The sequence below is a fragment of the Branchiostoma belcheri genome, unplaced genomic scaffold (genome assembly GCF_001625305.1).
Source record: "Branchiostoma belcheri isolate BF01 breed outbred unplaced genomic scaffold, Haploidv18h27 scaffold20, whole genome shotgun sequence".
In the NCBI taxonomy this organism is placed as follows: domain Eukaryota; kingdom Metazoa; phylum Chordata; class Leptocardii; order Amphioxiformes; family Branchiostomatidae; genus Branchiostoma; species Branchiostoma belcheri.
In genome coordinates this window covers 1,451,801-1,476,459 of record NW_017803491.1, presented here as the reverse complement: position 1 = coordinate 1,476,459, position 24,659 = coordinate 1,451,801, and the positions used below count along the sequence as shown (strand labels likewise).

Sequence of the window (24,659 nt, the reverse complement as noted above, 5' to 3'; positions counted from 1 at the left end):
GGTTACGTCTTTGCCATAGAAAGACCTGTTTTTCCCAAGCGTCACTGAATTCTGTGGAAATATTAGACCCTGAGATCGCGCCCAAACTCACCTGTGACGAGCGCTGCTAATTTTCAATCGTTCGAATTCCGTGTGTTACGTGACCGTTATCTTATCTCACATGGCCGACGTGGAAATGTGCGTAGAACGCGCTATTAGTATTACATAAAGACTGTAAGAACGAAATGTAAAGAACGAAATGAAAAGACCCACAGAACCATGAATTTTGACCTACTTTCACAATCCTGCGGGTTATTTTTTCTCGCATCATGTTTAGCCTCATTAAATCTACTGGCTATAGGGAATCCATATTTGCCAGGGGATTTGGGCCACCATATTGTTCATTTGTCCAAGGGGAAACGTTAATACCACTACTGCGGCTCACTCCCGGGAATTCTACCTTCAATAACCCCTTAGGAAGCCTTGATGAAGGCTACTTAATGTTACAGAAAACCCCGTTATCCGAGACCGTGTCAGTGTGGTACCAATTAGAGGGAACCGAGGAAATTTTCAACAACTTTTCGTGGAAAGATATACCAATGGTCAAAGATCTGTGTGTTCAAGGTATCGTGTTGTTCTGCTTTTCGGGACAGGGTTACTACAGGTCATTTGTTCTTCATACCAGTTTGTAAACACAAACAACATCAAGCACGCCACAGTCTGGCCGTTGCATGTTTTCCTAGAAGAATCAATGCTTGATAAAGGTGAGTCTATGATATCGCCTTAGCCTCGACCAGGCTTCGGAAGCGGCTTGAAACTGATTTAAGGGTAGAAATTGACCAAATAGACAGATAACATGCCCTGTGAGTTGGTCCGCTAAATGAGTACATTCGGGTGCCAAAATGTAATCTTTAGCGGGCCATTTGGCCATGCGCCAATTTCTACTCTTTCAGCCGCTTCCCGAAGCCTGGCCGAGGCTAATCCCCTTCCTTCTGGCCAGCTGACCACTCAGCGTCACCGCCTGCACCCCCTTTCAAGGACAGTGACGTCAGGCCTTTCCAAATATGGAAGACGTAACCTTTAACCCCGGCACACAGCAACGCTCGGTTTCCTGGAATCGGCTTGTCAGATTGGGGCATTTCTAAGTAAAACTATTCATAGGGGACAACGAACCTTGACAAGCTGGGCCAGGCAACTAGTTCCCAGAAGCGGATGCAAACCTCCAGCACGTAGACTCGGAGAAAATCCCGGCGTTTGTGGCAGATTTTTGTGTGTTTTGGCGTCGGTAGACTGCCGGAGTGGTGCTCTTTTCCGCCGAAAGTGGCGTAGGTTACCGAGAGCAGGAAGTGGCGGGCGTCATGGCACGGACTCAGCGGTAAAGCTGAGCGCTACCTTCGCGACCTTCTCGCTTGTGTGGGCGCGGGTGTATGGAGGTGATCGACCCCGCGCTGACGGCTGCAAGTAGGCAAAGGTTATGGTCGATTCCACCGTGTGCGATCCCGGGACGAGCTACGAGGTTCATCGGCGGAACGGTGCCCAGGACAGACCGGCCAAGATGAGGTCTCGGCTGCCTCCCAACGCCAAGGCTCGCAGCACGGAGTTCGACCTTCAACGTATCATGAAGACAGTGAACTTGCTCGAGGCGAGCGGTTGGTACTGGGGATCTCTACCGGGAGGGAAGGCTAAGGCGCTGCTTCGGCCCAAACAGGACGGGACGTTCCTCGTTCGGGACAGCGAGAACTCGGCTCATCTCTTCAGCTTGAGCGTGAAGACTCCCCGGGGCCCGACCAGCGTCAGGATACAGTACACCGAGGACGGCAAGTTCAGACTGGACTCGGACAAAAAGTCGGACACGCCGGAATTCGACTGCGTGGTGAAACTTGTGAACTACTACATGGCAGAGACGATAGCGGGACGGGACAAACATTTCTGGTTGGAGCCCAGTGGGAGAAGGGAGGTTCCGGTCAAACTTTGCCGCCCGTTGAAAGGACAGGTTCCCGCCTTGCAGCATCTGTGCCGCACGGTGATCCACAGACACAGGACCGACGGGGAGGTCGACAAACTTCCGCTGCCTGCCCCTCTACGGAAATTCCTGCTGGACTATCCGTACAAAGTATGACCCATTCCACAAGGTGAAAAAACTTGAACTTCGCAGTAAGACTATTACTATACAAACTCAGTGAACCACTGGACTTATCAAAGTACGTTATCACTGTAAATATTCATGTGACTCTTATATATAGCCAGTAAAAGTTGCAAAACTTATACAAACTTCCGGTCACTGTCGATCTAGTCCTGACCGGTTTATCCAAATGTGAGTAACTTGTGTACATAATGAGGATACAAAATCCGTGCCAGTTATTTATATCAGAAATTGACATTTTTATTTATGGACAGTTGTCTGTTATTATACTGTGTCGGCATAATAAATTTTGAATGCACAGTCAGTCAGTAGTGCAGTGCAAGTTGTAGCCCAGCCTCTGTGCTTCAGAAGCGGATGGAAAGAGTAGAAATTGGCCAAATAGACGGATATCATGCAAGGGGAATAATTTGGTCCGCTAAAGGGGTACAGTCTAGTAGGGCCATTTCTACTCTTGCCAGCCGCTTCTGAAGCCTGAGAGGGGCTAGTTGTAGCCACATGTTTTTGTAAAGCCCGTAAATTCCAACCAACAGGCATTTCCTCTGTCGTCTGTTCTGTAGCTAGGAAACGTGGCGAGGGAACAAAAAGGCCAGTATGTCCTCAGAGTTTAGACTAGGTCAGGCATGAGTATGCGCCGTCACAGTGGAACCCTCCCGTGCAGAGCAGGATTTAGAGATTACACCACAGCCAATCTCTCTCACGAAAGGATAGAAGACAATAGTAGGATGAGATTATGTTGCATGTCTCGTTGTACGTCTACGATAATGTTCGTATCTTGCCCCGACGTTATATGTAAACTGTAAAGCTCCACGGTGCACATTTGCATTTTGTTGCTATTAATAGAGTGTATGTATGCCACTTGATATTGTGACCATATTTGGCACGAAATGTTGGGTTCGCGGAACAAAGAAGTTTCCCGTGTTGAGCACCTAGCTGAGGTGTTACCAAATAAGGGGCGGGTCTGGTCTAGGGATTGTTGCAAGGGAGGGGGTGGAATGGGGGAGGGCAAAAGTCGAAAAAGGTTGCTCAATCTTTAAAATGCAAGGAAATATTGCACAGTTTGGCGTAAAAAACAAAATTGTATAATGCCCTGCCACCTTATAATCCCACTCCCAATACAGTATCTCTACAGTACTCGGTATTGGGAAATCATATCAAATTCAATGTATTTCTCCACCTTAGTTGCAAGCGAGTCGGAACTGTATGATTAATTCAGAATACGGCGAATGTGGCGCTGAGTGTATTATGTATGGCTGTTACCACGAATCCAATCTGTACTGTCGTCAGCTTCCAGGAACCAATCCGCCATTTTCCAAGTATTCTTGGTAAGCGACGAAAAAGGGCCGTGCCCTGGATACATAATAAAACAGTTCTTATTAGATTGTCAGAGACCTACGTGTGCATGTGTGATTACCAAGGCTTGCCGTATTTACTAAGTAGTGCAACGCAAGGATGTGTCGACCTGGTTATGTCTGGAGGAAATCTAGCGTGTGTATTTGGTTAGATACCTTTATAGCCAAGGGTCATACGTTGTAGTTATTATTAGCCTTTACCAGGCTTCAGAAGAGACTGGGAAGAATAGACAGATAACATGTAAGGGGAAAGCACAGTTATCAGTTTCTAAAATGATAAAGTAAAACGAACGTTAGCAATAGAAATGAATGCCTGAAATATCTTGTGATATCCAATGTAATATTTGCACGTAGACATTGATCGAGAACGTGCTACACATCTTTACAAGGGATAGAAATAACCTCAAAAGATGGCCCAATATCCCTCTACGGTTTTTCATTCTTTGAATACGGGTATCTCGTTACTATATATACACCAAGTGGGATACACCATCAATAAACCGAGAACGTAAAAGCAGGGCTTATAAAAAGGCAGTAAAGCCCACGAGCTCAGCTCAAGCAGTCTCACTTGCGAGAATATCAAAGTTCACGTGTAAGGAGTCTTCTGTATGTATGGGCTGAGTCTGCCGGGGTGATTGCTATCAGACTAGCGGTGGAGGTTACGTAACGAGAGAATACTAAGCGTGTGGCTGCGAATGCCGCGCATACAAATAACACATGATAGACATCTGCCGACAGTTCCTTGTGACTAGTCAACCGAACAACACGCCAAAATGCAGGATCTAACATCTAGAGTAAAGAATTAAGAAGGATATACAGGAAGAGATACGAACTGTACATTGAAGCAAGAAGGAGAATTATTTTTGACAGCAACGACTTAAGATGAATAAAGGTGTTCTTTGTCCCGAGCTTTTGAAGTAAGAGCAAGTGACTGACACTGCATTGTAAGATAAACCCGGTACTACGGAAGCCTGGCAGACGGATGTCAACACAAACATTGATAATGATGTCGTTCTACAAGGTAACGTATTAGTACGATCGTGATGAAGTCAAGGAAACATATGTTTTTACGTAAAACAGACGTTAGATTGAAGGCATTTGCTCTGACAATGCACGCCCTTGTTCTGGGTCGGTTAAACTACTATTATGTTGCTATGTAAGAAATGCCGTATCATAGCATTTATCTGCTGTGTCGTGTATTGCATAATGCACATGCGTGTTCTCTAAACTCCTGGACTCAATGAGATCATCATTCATTCTCTGTGTTTCAGTAAACATATGCATGCGTGCCGGGTTTGCAAGCCTTTGTGGAATTCCTGCAGTTATGAGTACAATGTGTACCTCATCTAGATAAGACTTTAATTAGCTGGAATTCGGAAGTGAAATAAAAGACGCCCCAGATAACCAACAGAAGTACTAGTACTACATGTATGTGCCCCCCTTTCCTCAGTGGTCGTGTCCGTATCCGTTCTTGAGTGAATATTGCGAACCCCTATTACTTTGGAAAACTGTGGTTTTGTAGTGTGTGCATATATATATGCGGGTGGCGAGAAGACGACTACAGCTCTCTGGAGACCCTTAGACTTAGTTTAGAGAGTGACATGTATTTTAAATGAAGAGGGTAACGGAATTTACATACATCGGTCTAACGTGAGTGTTTACTTTATACGCTGCTGTCTGATCAGGTATTCTGACTGGGAAGAATACTTGTGCCGAACAGACGTCGTGAGCTATTAAAAATGCTAACAAGGAAATACAGTATGTATAGTAACGATCCACTATGTAATCAGTGACAGATTGAAAATTGGAGCCGAGTGAATCTCGACCTAGTGAGTGAGTGAGTGATTAAAATTTATCGTTGAAGTGGGGTGTGTGTATATATATGTCACGTATTGCATATATATTGCATATTCTTACACACATGGGATAAATGCAGTTGTTATACAATTGCATAATGCTAAACGCTTGAGAGAGGGAAGGGGGGGCGATCTTCCAAAAATTTTGCCACAGATACTAGCAATAGAAGAGGCTGAGGATAAAATATACGACCTTCAAAATAAAACTAGCAAGTCCCCCCCCCCATGATGATGAATGATCTGTCCCTGGGTTACATAAGACATGCACATCGATGTGAAGTGGTGAAGGCTTCATTTGCAGTCCGCGCGCGTCGGCTGGATTCAGCTGGGCCGTATAAGTGATGGGGACATTGAACCCTGGGTACGTGTGGGCAATATGAAACTAACATAGGTGATGTCACACCTGCAGCAAGGAATATGACACATTTGACAGAAAACAAGTTACTCACATGTGCAGTGAGGTCTGATATTGCATCTGGGCAAGAACGTGCAATAAAGATTCATATCATATCATTAAAATATCCACACCGACTCAAAGCATAACAATTGCCACGACATTGAAAGATCTAGATTTAAAAGTACGTTCACAACAGCAATATGTAACAATAATGACACGATAGATCTTATCTTTTTCTCATCAAAGTAAATGTACTTAATGCCCTGATTCATGTGCTATCAACATGGCAAGCTTCTGAATAAAAATCATTCCAGCACATCACCCTGATTCCCCCTCGTATTATGAGCACTTGGTTTGATCCTATGACGTCATGCACTGTGCAAAAGTTCCCGCGGGCCAAAAAAATAGCCAAGATACTTGTACTTGTCACCTTTAAAAATAGTTTTACAGAAGGTTACAGGTGAAATTGAATCGTGGTCGTGACAGTCGAGCTAAGGTGAGCTAAGGTGAGCCTTTCCATCAGGCAGCGGTGGATCGAGTCACGGAGGGCAGATAAATAATTTAAAGGCATCCAATACAATTTCAGGGCCGCAACACTGGAAATATTCTGAATAAGGCAATCTTTATGACACTGTCACACACTAGTACATTTTCATCAGTATTTCGTACTTTGGGCATTTAAACAGTGCAGAAACAAGCCCCGAAGCTGAGTTCTACATTTTTGGGATGGCACGCCATATATTCTACCAGTCAGTTTCACCACTCAACAACATCGTATTTCTGCTCCATGGATGTTGATATACATTGGGATAGTGTTGTTCTAACTTACTGTGTAGATAAGTGACTAGAAGACGAAATGGTGTGCAAGCACTATAACTGCATTGGGCACTATTTTACTGCATACACAGGCAACAGTTGACTTCCCGCATTGATCAATATGCTGACATTACTGCACAGTCAGTAATTATGCTGATGGATTACTGTCGAAATTCGGAAACACCCGCGGGAATTTTATCCCATCTAGATCCATAGATTTGAGAATCGTGACAGATAAGTTGTTACAACTAAGTTAGTTTGCTATGTACATTATCGCTGTTCTGTAATGTCCAAGCAGATACGAGGGTTCGGCTAGCCGGCTAGTTTTTATTTTCATGCACGTATCTTTTTGAGGCATTTTGTACGCCTTTTTCTCCTTGTGACAGGGCAAAATATTCTAGGCCGAACGCTAATTACGCTTCTACTAGCCCTACAGTCTACACCTGGCCTGGTCAGGCCCCAAGCCATCATCTCAGTCTAACGACCGGTGATTTTAGGCTTTTACAAGGCTTTGAAGACCGTGCACTGCGGTGTAAAACGCCGGATTGTGACTTACTACTGGTCAGGCCAATCACCAAGTTGCATGGCCTTAAAGCCTCTTCAATTCTCAGGACTGGGCATGGAAGGAACATGCAAGAATAGCAATGGGGTTGGGCATAATTACATGCAATTATAATGTGGTATGTAGTAATTATAGCCTAGGAGACAGGGTTTTATCTGAAGTAGTTGTCTACTCATCTCGGATACACACAGTATTTGAGATGTGGGCGTGCCATGCCTGGTTGTCAGCCAATTCTGGCCCCAGAATATATCTTTCCTTTGTTGATAATAACTGTTATACAGTTCGTGGATCGGTACTGCTGTACATGTAGATGTCTTTTGTAAATGGAGATGCGATCAGCTGTGTTGTGTGATGTTATACGGTTCTCTGTTCATAGGAAGTTAAAATCTTCCAGCATCTGGATTGACTGTGCTGCGGTATAAATGTGAGCTAAACATGATTGAAGGTACCTTTGGGGATATGTCAATTTCCTTAAGGTTCCTTTGTTTTGTATAAAGATAGCATCAACAAAGAGCTGCATGGGTTGGGGGTAGAGTCTGATTAATTTTCTTATCTTGTGACAAAGGCCACAGCAAGTAAATTTTATGGATGATATCCTCCGCGGACTCCAAATCTAATGTGAGCGGGCGAAAAAAACAAGGCGAGCCGAAAAAACAAGGTTCCCACATTCTCAGATTTTGACTTAATAATTGTACAAATGGTTTTGATTCAGTGAGAACATCACATATACACAGCCAATACCATTGCATCAAAGTAAAAAAAAAAACATTGAATCAGAGTCTTTTCTTGTCTCATGTTTTCATAGTTATCTGCCATTCACGTTCCAGTATGACAAAAGACATATTTGCCCATTTTCGGCATGTTGACAACTGTCAACAAAATGTATTGTTTTTTTTTTCAAAATCAGGCGAAAATTAATGCGCGCGCTGATGTCATCCATAAGATTACTTGCTGTGGCCTAAAAATAAGATGCTTTGTGACATCACCACCTAAACCTATGACTGCAGACTTTGGTATGAGTGAATCCCGTGAATTTTGAATCTTAAATTGATGCATTCCACGGCCATTTATTGTCGTGGATTTGACCCCGACACGTGGCCAATGTTACGGCAATGGAAATATGAACAATCCACGCAACAGACGTGAAAAACACTCCAGAGTCATACATCTGCTTGGAGCCTAATTTGTCCTTGATTTGTACCCAAGGTCACTGAATCAGTGCAGAGGCGGATATAGAATATCAAAACAGGTATATTCGTTGCCTAATTTCTTCTCAAGGACTCTTACATCATACGTGAGGAAGAAACATATCAAGGACAGATGTGATGACAAAAATATCCAAGGATGGCTGTATAGCAACGTATTCTATAGCCAAATTGCACTATAGCAACGTATTCTATAGCCATCTAACTAAAGGTCCATACTACTAGACACAGAGAAATGGCAAAAGCCCCCCCCCCCCATCCAGGTGTATTTTTCCTGTTCCTCTGTCACATCTCGCATCTCGGTCTTCAACCTCGTATAGTTTAATCTCGAAATGTTTGTAATGAGAGAATATATGTCTTCAGCGCATGTACACGACATGTGATGATGCATGTAAAAACAAGATACGGTGGAAAACAACATTTTCTTTAAGCCTCATCAGTGCAGGAGGAAGTATGTGTTTGTGTGGACAACATCTCTGCAAAACAACAACACTCCTCCACCATACACATATAGCAGCATCTCTACACATCTCTACCAAACACCTTTGTCGGATGAAAAAAAAAAGGATTTACCCTACTTGGCATCTTACAAAAATTTCCCCCACCAAAGGAGTCTGATGGGGGCTATACACATAGGCGGTGATCAGAAAACATAACGGTCTTCCCCTCGACATCTTCTTGAAAATTCTAGGACGTTGCGCACTTCACATCTACACACGTTGTAGAAAGATAAATTGTGAACGCTTGCTATCTTAATCCACTCGTGTGGGTCGAGTGGGAGTACTGGGGCGTATCAATTACGCTGTAGAACGTTCCCGGCCGATAGGAAAACATCAAAATTGTTTTTGAAGGAGGCGCAGTTGTTTTAAGGGCCGTGGTCTGTGTTTTTCTTCATAATATCTAGACATGGGGTGATGTGATACATTGTGGCTGGTATTCCGTTCCGAATAAGGTGTCATGTTTCTTGCAACATTTCTCAGAAACACAACAGACGTTTCAGATAGCATCTGCTATCTTTCGTCAGTGACTTCGGGAAGCAGCTGGAAAGAGTAGAAATTGGCCAGATAGACAGATAACACGCCAGGGCAGTAAAGTAGTACTTTTGCCGCACCAATAAATGTACTGTTATCGATAGCCTGGTAGAGGCTATCGATAACTAGTTGTGGATGCTACATGTACCTGAAACATCTGAATATTTTTGAAATCTATCCAGTTGCTTGAGTAACTATTGTCTAGTGTATCTTTCTACCAGGTGAGGATGTTCATCCTGACGTCTTAAAAAGTGTTATTTTCTGTCTTTTTATGTATTCCGTCGACATCGGATATTTCTTAGCGCTTACCACGCACGTCTTAAACTTCTGACGCAGGGCGACTTGAGATTCGGTCCTGAGGAAAAGAGATAAGCGGAGGTCACCGCGGGTTGCCATGGCAACGGAAACAGCTACTTACGAACATCCGTCAGTCTTATTAGAAGCATACCTGTGGGATATTGCTAACAAATATCGTACTGCGGTGTTGGCGTCATTTTCGGTGGCCCGGGGACTTTATGTTGGCCACCTGTTACTCTCCAAGCAGAGGTTGTGGAGGAATGATCGTTAGCTTTTTATATATGGCCCGTTTCTTTGTCGCTACCCCCACACCTTGGGTGGACCCTCTCTGGCCGATTGGATACAGCCTGGCCAATTTGATATTTTTGCGACCCTTGGATCTGCTTGGAGATTAGCCGCCTGTATCCATCGTCTGCCGCTACTTTAGCAATGATTACAAATCACGGAAAGGAAATACGAGACAACTCATTGACGACAAAATTTCCAAAATCCAACCGCGACGGAAAACGATGGATACAGGCGGCCAACATTAAGTCCCCTTGACCCACCGAATCCGCTTGGAGATTATATTACTCCCGGCGGCATAACTCGCGTCGCTCCCCGAAAAAAAATTAACGCCGCTCCCGCGCACAATTCCACGAAGGAGACTAACCTTTAGGATATTACTAAGAAAATGTCGTGCTGCGGTGTTGGCGGCGATTATGGGTTAGGCCAAGGTCTCATGTTTTTAGCATAGCCGGTATCTCTAGGGCACAGAGGGTGCTGCCCTCCCACCCAGGCCCGTTTCCGCGCGCCGGGGAATTTTTACGGGGTTGCAGTGATCAGAAAGGCCTGCAGGAAAGATACTGTCAGAAAGAAAGACATATACTTTATAGGACCAGTAAATAATCCTAAGCTAGCCCAAGGAGAATGGTTAGCAGTCTAATGTTTTTAGGTTAGCGTCACGTACGTTGATTTTACTACAGCAACGATTATTAAAATGAATTGAGGTATAGTGGCGGTGTTCTTAACGGACAGGGGGCGTATACGTTATGTATACAAATTCTTATAAAAAATAATGCATTTTCAAAAATTACCTCGCCCGAAGTGGAAGGAAAAATGAACAAATAGATAGACAACCAAACAAACAAAAACAACGCCGAATCCAGAGCCTTTCTTCGGGGTGCTTTTTGTAGTCAGATTCCTTGAAACTATTAGGCTTGTGTATATAATGCTGGATGAAAAAAAGTATTACCAATCATCATAATAGCTATAGATATTACACATTTCATTATCGAATGGATCGTTAGAAATGAGACTAAAGAGATTAGGACCATGTGGTTGTTTTTGCACTTCGTATTTTCTATTGATCCTCTGGGACAGGCATGACAGGCGGAGTCCTTTTGACCTTCTAAAGGACGACAAATTTGGATTTTATTGGGTTACACGTTACTTAGTGAGATTGAATTTCTCTGCTGTTTCCTTTCAGTTACATTTTTATCTTTCCTAAGGCTTAAATGATTAGAACAAAAAAAAACAGATCACAGGAGATAGGCACAGGTATAGTTATGGATAATAGAATTCAGCAAAAATAGGGCCAGTGGTACTAACTACGCGGGCAATTGAAACCCTGTATAGTGACCAAAACCTCTGGCAAATCATCCTCAATATTGGGATAAATTTTCTATTTTTCAGCCTAGTTAGTCTAGTATCAGATAATCTGAAAATCTATGTCTAGTTTTCAATCCACAGTGCACAACAAGCAAATCGCACCGACCACCATCCTCGCTACTAGTGTGAATAAGTGCCGGATCTTTAGCCTGACCACATCCTGCAACTAAACAATCACTCCACTTCCTCCGGCGTTCCCGTTTCTCAGTCCCCGGTATTGTGTCACATTAGACCATCTGGGAGCAAAAGGTTACGTTGAAAAACCCTTTTCTGTACGATGTTTGTGCTCTAAAGACCCAGACACCCGCTTGTTTGGGACCGCTTCCGTTGATAAAAGGCGGAGCACTTTTGCACACTTAATTTTCAGTTTGTTGTAGGTAATTTGAAAGCAGATGGCCTTGAGTGGCTGGAAAATAGACCTTTATATATAATGACATCACTCTACTCTACCCTACTCTGTATAAACACTTTGTAAGGGATAATTAGCAAAAGAGGGAAACGTCATTTTTTCCCTGTGATCTAGTTGTTGGGACACTGGTAATTTGGGCTGAGTGAATGAATGAGTGAATGAATGGAAGGCAGATGACAATAACCTCTGGAACCTTGTAACGTGGTTGAGCGCTATTCAGGGTGAAACTAACGATTTTATCATGATAGAAGGAACAAAAAAATGCTCAAATTCGAGCCTAGGACGTTATTTAAGGGTTATACGAATTTGTGTGTGTGCGCGGGGGGGGGGGGGCAATATAATTCACGCAGCCACCTTAACATTTCGTTAATGTTAGATTGCTGTGAATAACATTTGCTTTATACGTAGGCTGTGTGATATTTAAAGACCACCGGTGCAACATTGTGCTAAATCACATTTTCTGCTGTACCGTCCGGAGGTTGAGTGAAATGCCACAAACCCCTCAGAGTTCAACCTCTTGGCATCTTTCCGAAAACCCGCACGAGCCACCCAAGTGTGATGCGGAAAGGAAATGCCTTCCTCCGAACTTTCAAAACACTCTTTATGCCATCTCGCCCTGAGTTGTCCATCATGGTCGACGGCTAGCTAGCCTAGAATCCAGACTTTGGGCAAACCTTGGAGCCAACGAACTGACCTCCTGTGTAGGCCTTAGACTCTACCAGGCTTAGGAAGCGGCTAGAGAGAGTAGAAATTGGCCAGATAGATAGATAACATGCCAGGGGAGTTAGTTGGTCCGCTAAAGGAGAACAGTTTGCCGCTACCGAAGCAAACTACTAGTATATTCCAATTTAGCGGACCAACTCCCCTACCTGTCAACATGTATTTGGCAAGTTCAGCTTCTTTCCAGCCGTTTCCGGAAGCCTGGCAGAGGCTGAGGTAGCCTGGAATCCAGGCTGTTGCGTGGGTCCTGGAGCAGAAAAGCTGACCTGTACGGCCCTGAAAACAGGCTGGCTTCCAGCTTAACTGCTAACGGTATTTCCCACTCTGTCAACATCCAAACGTCCGGTCCCAGTCAAAATACTGCGTCTGTTTACGTTGTCTTAATGAACTGTCGTGTGACAACCAGTCAAGTGTATTACACATCTGGTGTAGCCCTTTCGCAGGCTTCGTCTGGTTGTATAACTCAAATTCCCTTTTTTTAGTAAGTGGAACGATGGACTTCATTTCTTCTCCAGTTTCTTCCTCTCCAGTTGCTTTAAAAAGAGAGAAGAAATCTTCAAGACCTAGATTAGATTAGAATGTATTCTCTAGTAATTCCTAAGACTTTTACGTTATTCTTTTATCCTTCTATCCTATGTAGTATGTTACTCAGTATGATGTACATGTAACATCACACTCTGATGTATGCATTAAGCCCCATGGTCATTAACATGCAGATAATGATTGTATATGTACAGGTAACTTGTTGCTCAAGTGTTAATATTGTTCCTAGATTATCTACATAAGTTGCAATTATAAATCTATGTTTATGGAAGGGAAACAGACTTCCTATTCATACTCATAAGCGGACCGCGTCCATACTTTCTATCTTCATGGCACGAAAACGGGTATATTTAAGCGTGCTTAATTTAGCGTAACATGTAACGTTTATTACCCCTTTTTCGCAACTTTATATGTCCCCTACATGCACAAAGATTGTCCTAAACGTGTTGCAATCTGTCTTTCCAACATCTGCTTGGAGATTCAAAGTGCGTATGCCTTCTTCTCCCCTTGACTGTTTATCATCTTTATGAGCCTAATTTTAGACCTTCCACTTGCAGCTCCATCTCTATCATACGTGAATATATTGCACATGCATGCGCACGTTAAAGTAAAATTACAACAACGCTATGCCACGATTTAATACAGTATATCAAGGAGGTTTTAATATGTATATATAACCTCCTCGAGTATATGTATAGCTATGATGTCAGGAGAAGAGAGACTTGGCAGCGGAGACTGATCGTTTCCAAGAAAAGCTCTCTGCGGCGGAGCCAGAGAGCCCAATTTAGACTCTCCCAGTGGAAGCATGTAATCTCCAGAACTGATGCAATCCGAGAAAATAATACGTGAGAGGTTATTTATTCTTCATTTGACATTTGGAAGTTAACGTACGTGTAAATATGTATAGATAGGGGCTTAGTCTGACAAATGTCACCATTCAAAATAACAGTAGGGAACTCCTTTTAGCATTTGGAGTAATAAAAGGTTTAGCTTACCAAATATGAGGTTTTAATATAAACGTCAATATGGTGTACTGGTATTTTGCAACGTCGAAATAAATTAGAATGATCTAGACCGAAATGGTGGGCTCCAGAAGGCATCGCTTCTTACGATAACTTAGTTTTAGGCTCTTAGATATCCTTTCAAGTGGTAAACAAGGAAAGATGGTAGAGGAAAGGATATATTGGGAATATGTCCCAATGATGTGGCACAAAACGTAGAGAGTTGGACGACATGGAATGTTTCATTTTCACCCCTCCCCCCCTTTCTCCCCCAAACACGCTGACGCATCAACTCTGTTCCTGTGATAAGTCTATTCCTTCATCCCCGGATATTTTTCCTCCCACCCGTACCTTCCGTACCGACCCCCAGGGCTGTTTGTGGGCGGTCTTGTAAGGCCACAGCAAGTAATTTTTATGGATGACTTCAGCGCGCGCATTAATTTTCGCCTGATTTGGAAAAAAAACCCAAGAAATTTTGTTGCCCTCTGACAGTGGTCAACATGCTGAAAATGAGCAAAGATGTCTGTTGACATGCCGGAATGTGGATGACAGATAGATATGAAGAGAGGAGACAAGACAAGGCTCTGATTTATTGATTTGTCTTTTACTTTGGTGAAGTGATGTAATTCATTCCTTTTCTACATGTATTTGATCATTGTGATGTTCCCACTGAGTCAAAACCATTTGTACAAAACTGTTGCAATAGTTGACAATAAACTTAGCACAATTGGGGTATCAAGGATTATGATGACAAAACTTGAAAATGTAGGAATCTTGTTTTTTGGGCCTGCCTTGTTTTTTGGCCCGATCACATTAGATTCGGAATCTGCGGAGGATGTCATCCATAAATTTTACTTGCTGTGGCCTAATAAGGCCTGAATGTGGAACAGGCTAACTAAGCAGTCACGTTACTGTTCATCACATCCTTAGTAGTATTACACTGAGTCAGCAACAGCAGCTGTATCAGACAGACGGATCCAAGATGTACCTGTCACGCCGGCAGTGTACAGGCATGTTTGTTCTGTTCGTCACAGTAGTTCTGAATCATACCAAGTTTGGGCACAAAATGTACAACCACAGTGCTGCAAACTATATGTTGGACATGACGGAAACTGAAAATTGCAAAGATGACCATTTCTCTGTCTGGGCAAAGTCTGGGTGATTTTACATGTACATGCAGAAATAAATTTGTACCTGAGGAATGAATTAATGGCAGGTGCAATTTTGAGGAATTTTCAAAGTCGACGGCTAAAAGCAAATATACACATATACAGCAACAGAATAGTTAATCAAACTATGTTTCAGATTTATGATAATTCACTATAAAGTCTTTGAAATACTCTTCTATCAAAATCTATCAGATCAAATTTTGAGTAAAAAAAAAAGACAAACATCGTCAAACTTCATTGTGATTCTACGAAACAGACGAGGGCAACCAAAAAGCCAGACCCTGAACCCTGAATACCTGCATGTATCGGCTTGTAAAAATGGACTTAGAGAAAAAAAGGACCTCGACCTTTTCAAAAAGACAACCGTGCCCTTTGAGGAGCCTCTATTGTCAAAGCCCTGGGTGAGAATTAAGGCCGCATTAGAAATGGCATTGCCCAAACCGCACCGTAGTTTCCGGCCGGGTTCTGGAGAAGCCCTGTGCAGACCGCTAACGGCGGGGCGGGATCAGCACGGGATATCCCGCGCTTTTCTACTAAGGTCGTCTGACCTTTCGCACGACTTTTATAGCACCCCATCATCACATGTGACATTTTGGAAAGTGGGATCAGTGTGATAAAAATACCCCCGGCCGGTGGCTCAAAAAGATCCCACCTCCATTTGAGGATCATTGTAGCCAATTGGAGGTCTAAATAAAGTGGTCTCCATACCTTAGAACACGAGTGAGTGCGTATCGTATGATTGGGGGCTTCAAGTGAACACCAAGAGTGCGTCACTCAACTGCGCTGTATTACAACTATTGTAGGGATGAAAGAAACGGATTACCGAATAGAATGTGTGAAGAATCACGTACATGTGTTTTTTCCGAAGCTAAAGCCCACATAATTACGTGGATTTGGAAGAACGAAAGATGTATCGTTACATGCATATACATGTATGTGTTGAAATGTGATCTCACGATGTGAGAAACTAAATTAAATCATAAACTAGATCATACGGGTAGAATTGGAGCCCTATAACCTCCTTGACTAGATCAAGGTCCTTGACTAGATGTAGTTTTATCCTAATTCCTTACGTACTCAATCTGTGATGAGGATAGTAAGTGGACTTTCAAGCTCTCAAGGACTCTAAGTGTGGTACTCTATGTTGCAGCAATACCCTTGACTGGTGATCATACTAAGGTGTAACACAGTGGTTACAAAATCAGGTGGCCTGGCTTTAGCTTTTTGCTTTAACTTTCAGCAATGGGTAAGTTATCAATAACAATGAAACCAATTATATATAATCTGTAGTCAAGAAACGATCAAAAGGAACGAAATGCCCCCCCCCCCAACCTTGAACGATAACAAAACTTGACATCAACTCTCCAGGTACGACTATTTTTGATGTAACTAACACAGGCCTTCTCAGAAGTCGTGTCTTTTGGACGAGTTTCCATTTATCTAACCCCCTCTACATTTTTCTCTCTCAATAAACCCTGACCTCGTAGTTGACCCCTAACAGGTGTTGTATGGAAGATAATGTTTTGCCTGAGCTCAGGTGACATAACTGCCCCTCCCCTTTTCCTTAGTAAAAGTGACAGGACCTGTGATATATTGCAGCGGTTAAGGTGTAAGTGTACTATAACGTTACAACCAGTATCCATATATAGTTCAGTATGTAGTACATAGACACTGTGAGTAAACGTGTCAGTGTGTTGTATGTACACTAGTGGGGTAAGGTCGTGACAATATTAGGTCGTCTTTTTATTGTATTTCCTTTACTCACGGCTCAGTAAGAAGATGCGAATATTTCTGCAGTACTAACCTGGTATCCAGTCTAATTGTGGTTGTGGCATAGTACTTGGGGCAGGCTGTCTTCGGGGCTCTAATACTATAGTTTCCCCCGGCCTAGTACAACAGGACGCCAGGTAGGAGCTAATAGAGATGGCATGCCCGGGAATTGATTTGCCTCACCTGGGCCTAATCAAAGTACTAGGATCCTGCCGTGAAAAATCTACCGGGGGAACCTAGCTGAGTCGGGCGGGGAAGAACCCCTGCAGCCCCGAAGAAAACCCGCCCAACCACGATAGACTGGATTATAGTGGATACCAAGTTTAAGTACAGGTAAAATCAATAGTAGAAATACGGAAATAATGGCAATCTTGAATAAAACTAATCAAGAGCGACTCAAAAATAAAATAAACAATAAAATGGTTTAATCAGCAATTTAATGAATGCCATGAGAATTTTAATTTTGCGGTTCAACCAATGAGAATGCGGCCGCATGTCCGTTGAATATTTGCACTTTCATGTTTACATATTTTGCATATTTTCTACGTTTTGAAAGAGGTGGGTGTTGCTTTGGGATCGATCTAGATCTATTCAACGCTGGCGTACGTGGAAAACCGCGTCTGAACCAAATCCTGTGTTGGACGAAAACTCTGTCAGCAAATAGATGTCAAAAACAGGATTCCCAACATTGCGCAGTGTCCCACCCTGACCCGAACTCTGACTGTACGTGCGTCCCAAACACGGGTTAGTATGACCTGTCATCCAGACCATCCTTCCGGCGGACTTCTCCGTTATACTACTCTGTACAGCGTACATGGTATGGTGCCAATCATGCACATGTCAATGTAAACACAAGCATGGCAGGCGGGGTCATGCGTAAAAACATTTTTGACACCCTCGCCAAATATTAGAGGAATGTTTTGCCAAATCACTTCATAATCTATATTAAATTCAATATTGTTCCATCAACAAGTGTGTTCGCTCCTTAGCTCACGATATATAGTCAACATTATGCGTCTACCCCTGTTGGATTAATAGTGATAGATACTTACGTCTTTTAGTGTAAGGTGAAGTTCATCTTCTTCACACTATCTTTGTGTACACTTGCCAAGTTTTGGTAACGTTATCGGTTGTGTACAAAACTAGAGTCAGTCGAAGTGGATAGTTTGAACACGAATTCCTCTCCATTTCGTGTGTCTACAGAAATGTTTGTGTGGGATTCCTGCACCGTGTACAGTACATAAATCGCCTGACTGACATTCCGTGATTGCGTGTGACATAACATTCACGGTCTCTTGTTTCGTTTGAAAACTGCACTTCTTCTATTGACCGCAAGATGTCGCTCGTAACATGGACTGCCATCTGACTACCCAGCGATGATTTAAGTGCTTAATCTTACTCATTGAGGGTTGCTTGACAAGCAATAGAAATCGAGAAATTAAACAGTCGTCGTTTGCAAATTAATGTTGTAGTTTACTAGTATACCACAGATTTTTTCTCTTAGTCCTTACGAAAGCGCACCTATTCACACGGTGTCGTCTCAGAATTTATCAAATGCTTGATGTCTAGTACCGTACATATATGCAACAGGACGTTGTGTGTGTACAATTATCAATTATGTGCACAATCTTGTTTGACCCGAGTGATCTGTTGTTGGAGTAACAAGCACCCGGGCCTTCCGAGAAGAGGACAAGAAGAAAACATCATAGCAGATTGATTGATTGATTCATGCAGAATTCATTCCATTTCCACGCGGCCGATCTAATAGTCTTCAAAGCTCTCGGGGCGGTAAACAATCTTTGCCATCCATTTGAGGTACATTTCTAAGAATAGTTCAGGTAGTTGGGGAGGGGAGATCGTTTTCTGTGGTAAGATATGACGCTACATTCCACCTGTTACCCTGTGCGATACTTTTCCTGTCTTTTCCCACAAGTCAACTAGATACTACAGGGTGCAAGACAGGAAACTCTAGTAACGTTTTTAACATACTACTAGTATTAACTACTTGAACCCCAGTGTTCCCATGGTATATTGTTTCATAACTTTGGCGTGTGTGGGGAAATGTTGTGGCTCTGGGTAATGAAACTTTTATGAGTAACGGTTAGCCTCTACCAGGCTTCGAGAAGCGGCTGGAAAAAGTAACAATTGGCCAAAAAACGCAAAATACAGTATGCTAGGGGAGTTGGTCCGCACTAAAAGAACAGTTTGTCGCTCCCGATAGCTACATGTATACGGTTATAACCGGTACATTGTCCACGTTGAACCATAAAAGTATGTACAAGCCCACGTGTGATACGTGTGTATCGTCGTGCACCACTTCCTCTCTGATGGTGATTCACCTGCGGTGACCGGTGAACCATTCACGGCGATGCCTTCTTAGAAGAAGAAGAAAAGCGATTACCCCAAATGCGGATACTAGTAACTCGGCTGCGTAATTTATGATAGTGGGGGTCTGCGTTTGTACTAACCCCAGACCATACCATCCAAAAGCAGGTTGCACCCACTAATCTCCAAGCAGATCTTACGATGGCCGCAAAAGGCAGTATCAAATTTGACGGCAGTATCCATTAGCCAGACATTATCTATTGGCCTCCTTCGGTTCAATAATAGGACAATATGATACATTTGTGACATATGTACTTTCAAGAGAACGACAGGAACATTGGCAAATATTGATTGTGTAAATGACGACCTACGACGCATGATTAATAGATAGTTGATGTAATTTTATAGTGCTGTGAATTTAATGCTTGCCATATTTGGAAGTTCAATAAGGTCAGCATCACCTAAAATGATTCACTCAACTCATTTGCATAATTTATGAGGAAATGCTAGAATAGACTGCATTGGGTGCCAAATATGATAAGCTGATATAATTCATGCAAACGAGGATCTTATTTACATAATCTTCCAAATAACAGCTCATCGTCAGGGTTTATTTACAAAAACAACGTATATCTATAAACTCTAAATCTACTAAATAAAGATAACTGAAATGTATTTTCCATTTGAATAAGCCAGAAGCAGAGCGCATGTAGTCAGACCATCATGAAGATGTGGATTCAGGTTGGCTATAATTTCTCAGAAAAGAAAGTTGGGATTGTGTTCTCGCCGCAAAAGCGCCACCTACGTATAGCGGTGAGAAGCAGAACTCCAGTTAGAAGCTCAGAGGAAGGTGTCTGATAGACACCGAAACGTAAGCAAGGTTGGTCGAGCTTGGTTGTGTAAAAGAAAACTCCTGTATCCAAGTAAGTTCTTTCTAATCTGTTTAGTTTAAACGCTTCTGTCACTGTCTCTATCCCCCAGTTTAACATCAGGATCAGGCAGGAGGTTGTTGTTGTCCAAAAGGTCGATCTTTTCCAGCTCAACCTTCGCGCTCTCCAAGTCGAGGCTGAGGTTTTCAAAACTTGGCCGTGTTGGGAACGTGAACGCCGGCCGGTCGTCTGTGGTCTCTCGCACCCGGGTTATCAAAGAGTGGACCGTCTGTAAAAGAAAAGAAATTTTCCGTTGACGATTTAAACAGCAATTATTTCTTGATATATATATGCGTGCGTGCGTGCGTGCGTGTGTGTGTGTGTGTGTCTGTAACTAAAGAAGGCTTTGGATTGTCTTGATATTAGATAGGTGGGTAGGTTTTGATGAGAACTCAAAACAGTTTGATTCTGGTCCCCTAGCGACTTATTATGGTACTGCAGCGGAACATCCTGTTTTGATATTTGGACATGGTAGGATCATGAATTTTGTGCTCGGTCGGAAACAAGTGACACGAGTTTGTACCCCTTAGCACCTTGTTCTGGAACTGCAGGGGTGTTTTCTTGGTGAGAGGCATGTTTGAATCATTGTTGTGCTACGTTTTATCCAATCATCAGTTAGCTAACAATGGTAATATTCAGCTCCACCTACCTGGAGAAAAGTGGCATGGTCCTGTTCCTTGAGCGCTTCCCTGCTGAACTCCACAAGGCCTTCTCCTATTGGTTGGCTTCAAAGAAGACCGAATGAGTGAGGTTGTTGTGTAATATAAAAATTTTTCTATTGCCGTAGTATGTAATGGTTAGCCGACCGAAGATTGGTACTGCCGTTTCCAGAATGGCACTTATTTGGAATGGATCAGATTCGGGTTGGTTCAACTTACTTAGAACAGAAATGACTAGAAAATTTACTTTTTGCACCGTCCTAATGTTACCTAAAGTAGCTTTAAAAGAATAAAGAAACTGTTTAAAGAAATTTCCACCGTTTTGTACCGACCTTTTTTTTTATCTAAAGCACATAAAGGAAATACAAGACTGCGAACATGGAATACCTGTAATTAAGAAAGACATAATACTACATAAAGATAACACAGAAATGTACACAAACAAACAATATAAAGAAGGCATGTTGGGGACAAATTAGATATAACTAAATGCGCCCCCCCCCCCTGGCATTTCAAGGACTCACGTGCAATATGCTAAATGTTGTAAGTGTACGAAACGGTTACTGTACGGACCTTTACGCTGTTGTTCCTTGTAAGCCGTGATCTGGTCCTCCAGCACACACAGCTTCTTCTCCATCTCACGGTACACCGTTCCCAGCATGCTCCGCTCCCGCTGCTCGATCAGCTGATGCAGCTCCGTGCACCGACTGTGGACCTCCTCCACCAGCTGCAGGCCGTTCACCTGGGCAGAAAATGAGAAAAAAAAGCTATCTGTCACCAAAAATCCAAGGCCATAACATATTCAGGACAAAAGATACCAAAAACGGAAGTTCTGCTGCAGTACCATGGTCAGCCACCAGGAGGCTGACCTTGGTACCATAGACCATACTTGACCTTGACCTTTGTCTTCCCATGACCTACCTACAGACTAAATATCATCACAATCTGTGAAGGCGTTATGAAGTTATGCTGACTACAAATGTGCGGAAACACACACACACACACACACACACACACACACACACACACACACACACACACACACACACACACACACACACACACACACACACACACACACACACACACACACACACGAACTCAAGAAGTCCGTATACATACCTGTACAGTACCACATGCTTTGGACAGTCGCTTCACAAAGTTGTCTATCTCTGAATTCCGTTCTTTCAGGCCGCGAACGCTGCTTTCCAGATCATCCTAGTAAAACACCATGATGCAAAGGATAAACACATTTGAGTCAATTTTGACTCCCGCAAAACACGCACGGAAACTGTTGGTTGACACCTATTTCCGAAGACCAGCCAAGCATGACCAAACCTCCCGTCGGCACACCCGGATGTTTTAAGAATTTTGAAAGATATTCAGCCGAACAGTAGCCGGGTTGTTCGGTAGTCTTACGTGGCAATGGCTTTAAAGATTTGATAACGCCTACAAAGTTGACTCTGGGTCACTGTGTTCTGACCTACCTTAGTTGCCTGGCAGGCATGGGTGAGGTCCGACCTGTCATGGCCCCGGTGCCTTCCCGACCGGTCGCACTGCATACAGATGGCGGTCTGGCACGACGAGCAGTAGATCGTCACAGTCTCCCCGTGCTCTGCACACCTGATCCTCTCCTCCTCCTCCAGCTCGGGTTTCCTGAGCGTGTGTCTGGCCAGGTTCCCTCTGGGCGGGTGAACCACGGGCAGGCACCGCGAGCAGTACGCCAGGCGGCACTCTAAACACGTCCTGGCCGCCGCCGACGAACCCACACAAAAATCACACAGAACAAGCTTGCCCTCGAACTCGCTCACAGACATCTTCTTCCTCTCCCTCTCCTTATCTTTCAGATAACCCTTCACAATGTTCTGGAGTAGAAAGTTCCTCGGCAGATCGTCCACCCCGCCCTTATTAAGGCTCGTTTCCTGCCCACACTGCGGGCAGCTGACAACGTTAACGTCTGCCGTCGCCTCACCAATATTCTCATTTTCTTGGTTTCTCTCCAGTCCTTCGGCGAGTTTCCTCACACACATCAGGCAGAAGCTGTGGTGACATGTTAGCAAAACGGGGGAACTGTAGAAATCGGAGCAGACGACACATGTTAGTTCTCCTGCTAGTGCGGACGCCATCTTGGATTTGCCCTGAGGCACAAGTAGTCTGCTCGCTAACAGGTGGTTGATAACTGCGAAAACAGGAACTACAGGATGCCTACTCTAAACTATGCAGTGGAAACGAGAAAACGGTATAATCCAAATTGTACACGTGGTACGTTATTGGTTGACATAGACGATGTTGCGACGGACGCACCAATGAGCGACAACCTCTCAACTGACAGTGAACTGCTGGGTATGCACCTTTAATTGATAGGCGGTTTGAGCTGAAAGAACACTTTACACGACCACTCGCGTCGTAAATCATCATGGTACGTCTTTGAAAATATAGTGTCTGATTAAAATCTGATTGCTTACACCAAAGTGATGTTTTCGTTTAAAACGATAGGTGGCGCGCGTGCATGGGATAGACCCTGGAACGTTTGACTTTAGTTTTTCGAAACGGCATGAGTGACACATCCAGCTTTTCCATCTTGTAAGAAAGATACAAAACTATGTTTAAAACATATTGTACGCTTGCTTAAACCACAAATGATTTAGCAGTCGACCATTAACGCCTGGTGTGATTATCAAAGACAGTGGCCTTTTCTACAAAATATTCCTCCGCGCACTGGTATATACACCATCACTCTGCTGTCTCAGTCCACAATAAGATATAACAGATACGGAGAGTTTCTTTGGTAGGACATAAAGCCTCTCTAGATCTGCTGATTGTTCTTCTTCTGCTAAACATTCCCTGGTCACAACATAATTTTTCAAGCAAAAAAAAATACAAATGATTTTCCGAAATTAAGGACAGGGACTACATTCGTGACATCGCATACCGCTGACTGCACATGCGCCAAGTGACGTCTGTTCAGAACCCAGACGCTAATGAGACTGACCACACCCACTGCGCACGGAGAGGTCCGGCAAGACTGTCTGATTTTGCGTCCGTTTGTGACTGTACATTTGCCCAGGAAGAAACACTGCAAAAAAGGTTGGTTTGTCTCCTGGTTCTTTTCCTTTTGAACACCTGGCAACATAGCAACATTAAATAATGATAAAAATATATGTAATGTCAGCTTTGAACAGTTGTCAACATAATAGCATCAACAGTTTCTTACTGTTGTCTTGTATTCCTTCGTGTTTAGGACAGATAAGTTGAGCGTGTCTCGATATACAAATAAATATAGCGCGTGTATGGTATTGAAAATTTTGACTAAAACTGAATGGTTGCCGGCGTCCTCTTCTGCCAAGGTTTGTGTCCAAACATTTTCTTGAGAACTCTCACAAAAAAACTACCAATGCGCACACAGTGGTAATAGAATGCTGAAAAAGCGTACTTTCACATGTCCAAAGCAAGAACTTAGCATTTGTCTACTATCTAAGTCTGACTTAAACAGAGATAGATGACGTGTCAAGAAGAAAATCTGCTGTATTAAGATTTCTAAAGGTAGATTAGTCTACTAATGGTTCGGTACTTGTAAGGGTGAATCAGCAGGAAAATATGCAAGGCCGGCTTTGGTCAAGCCGACGCTTGATATCAAAAGTAGCCACTATTTTGTTATTGACGACACTTACCTGTTTTTTTAAAGTTTTATAACGTTCAACGCTTGACACACCCGCTTGACAACATTTTCTCAGTAACCTGTACAATACTCATGCAGAGATAGCTCTTTCTTGCCATATACGGTACGTTCTATCCGCCAATCGCCTTTCACATACCCAGATACCCTGGTCTAAATCAGGTATGGGGGAG

General features: G+C 43.2%; 2 protein-coding genes across 2 annotated transcripts; one reads left to right on the top strand and one right to left on the bottom strand.

Moving 5' to 3' along the window:
- Nucleotides 1-1,051: 1,051 nt before the first annotated feature.
- Nucleotides 1,052-3,510, top strand: LOC109469303 (suppressor of cytokine signaling 3-like). Its single transcript, XM_019767808.1, has one exon. It carries the CDS (start codon nt 1,454-1,456, stop codon nt 2,096-2,098), a length of 645 nt encoding a protein of 214 aa, XP_019623367.1. The 5' UTR covers nt 1,052-1,453; the 3' UTR covers nt 2,099-3,510.
- Nucleotides 3,511-19,562: 16,052 nt separating this feature from the next.
- On the bottom strand, nt 19,563-23,266 carry LOC109469270 (probable E3 ubiquitin-protein ligase MID2). The gene is made up of 5 exons (XM_019767761.1): nt 22,298-23,266; nt 21,933-22,028; nt 21,384-21,552; nt 20,801-20,865; nt 19,563-20,380 (listed from the first exon to the last, which is right to left on the bottom strand). The coding sequence occupies exons 1-5, from the start codon at nt 22,934-22,936 to the stop codon at nt 20,171-20,173; spliced, it is 1,179 nt and encodes a 392-aa protein (XP_019623320.1). The 5' UTR covers nt 22,937-23,266; the 3' UTR covers nt 19,563-20,170.
- Between the last annotated feature and the right edge of the window lie 1,393 nt (nt 23,267-24,659).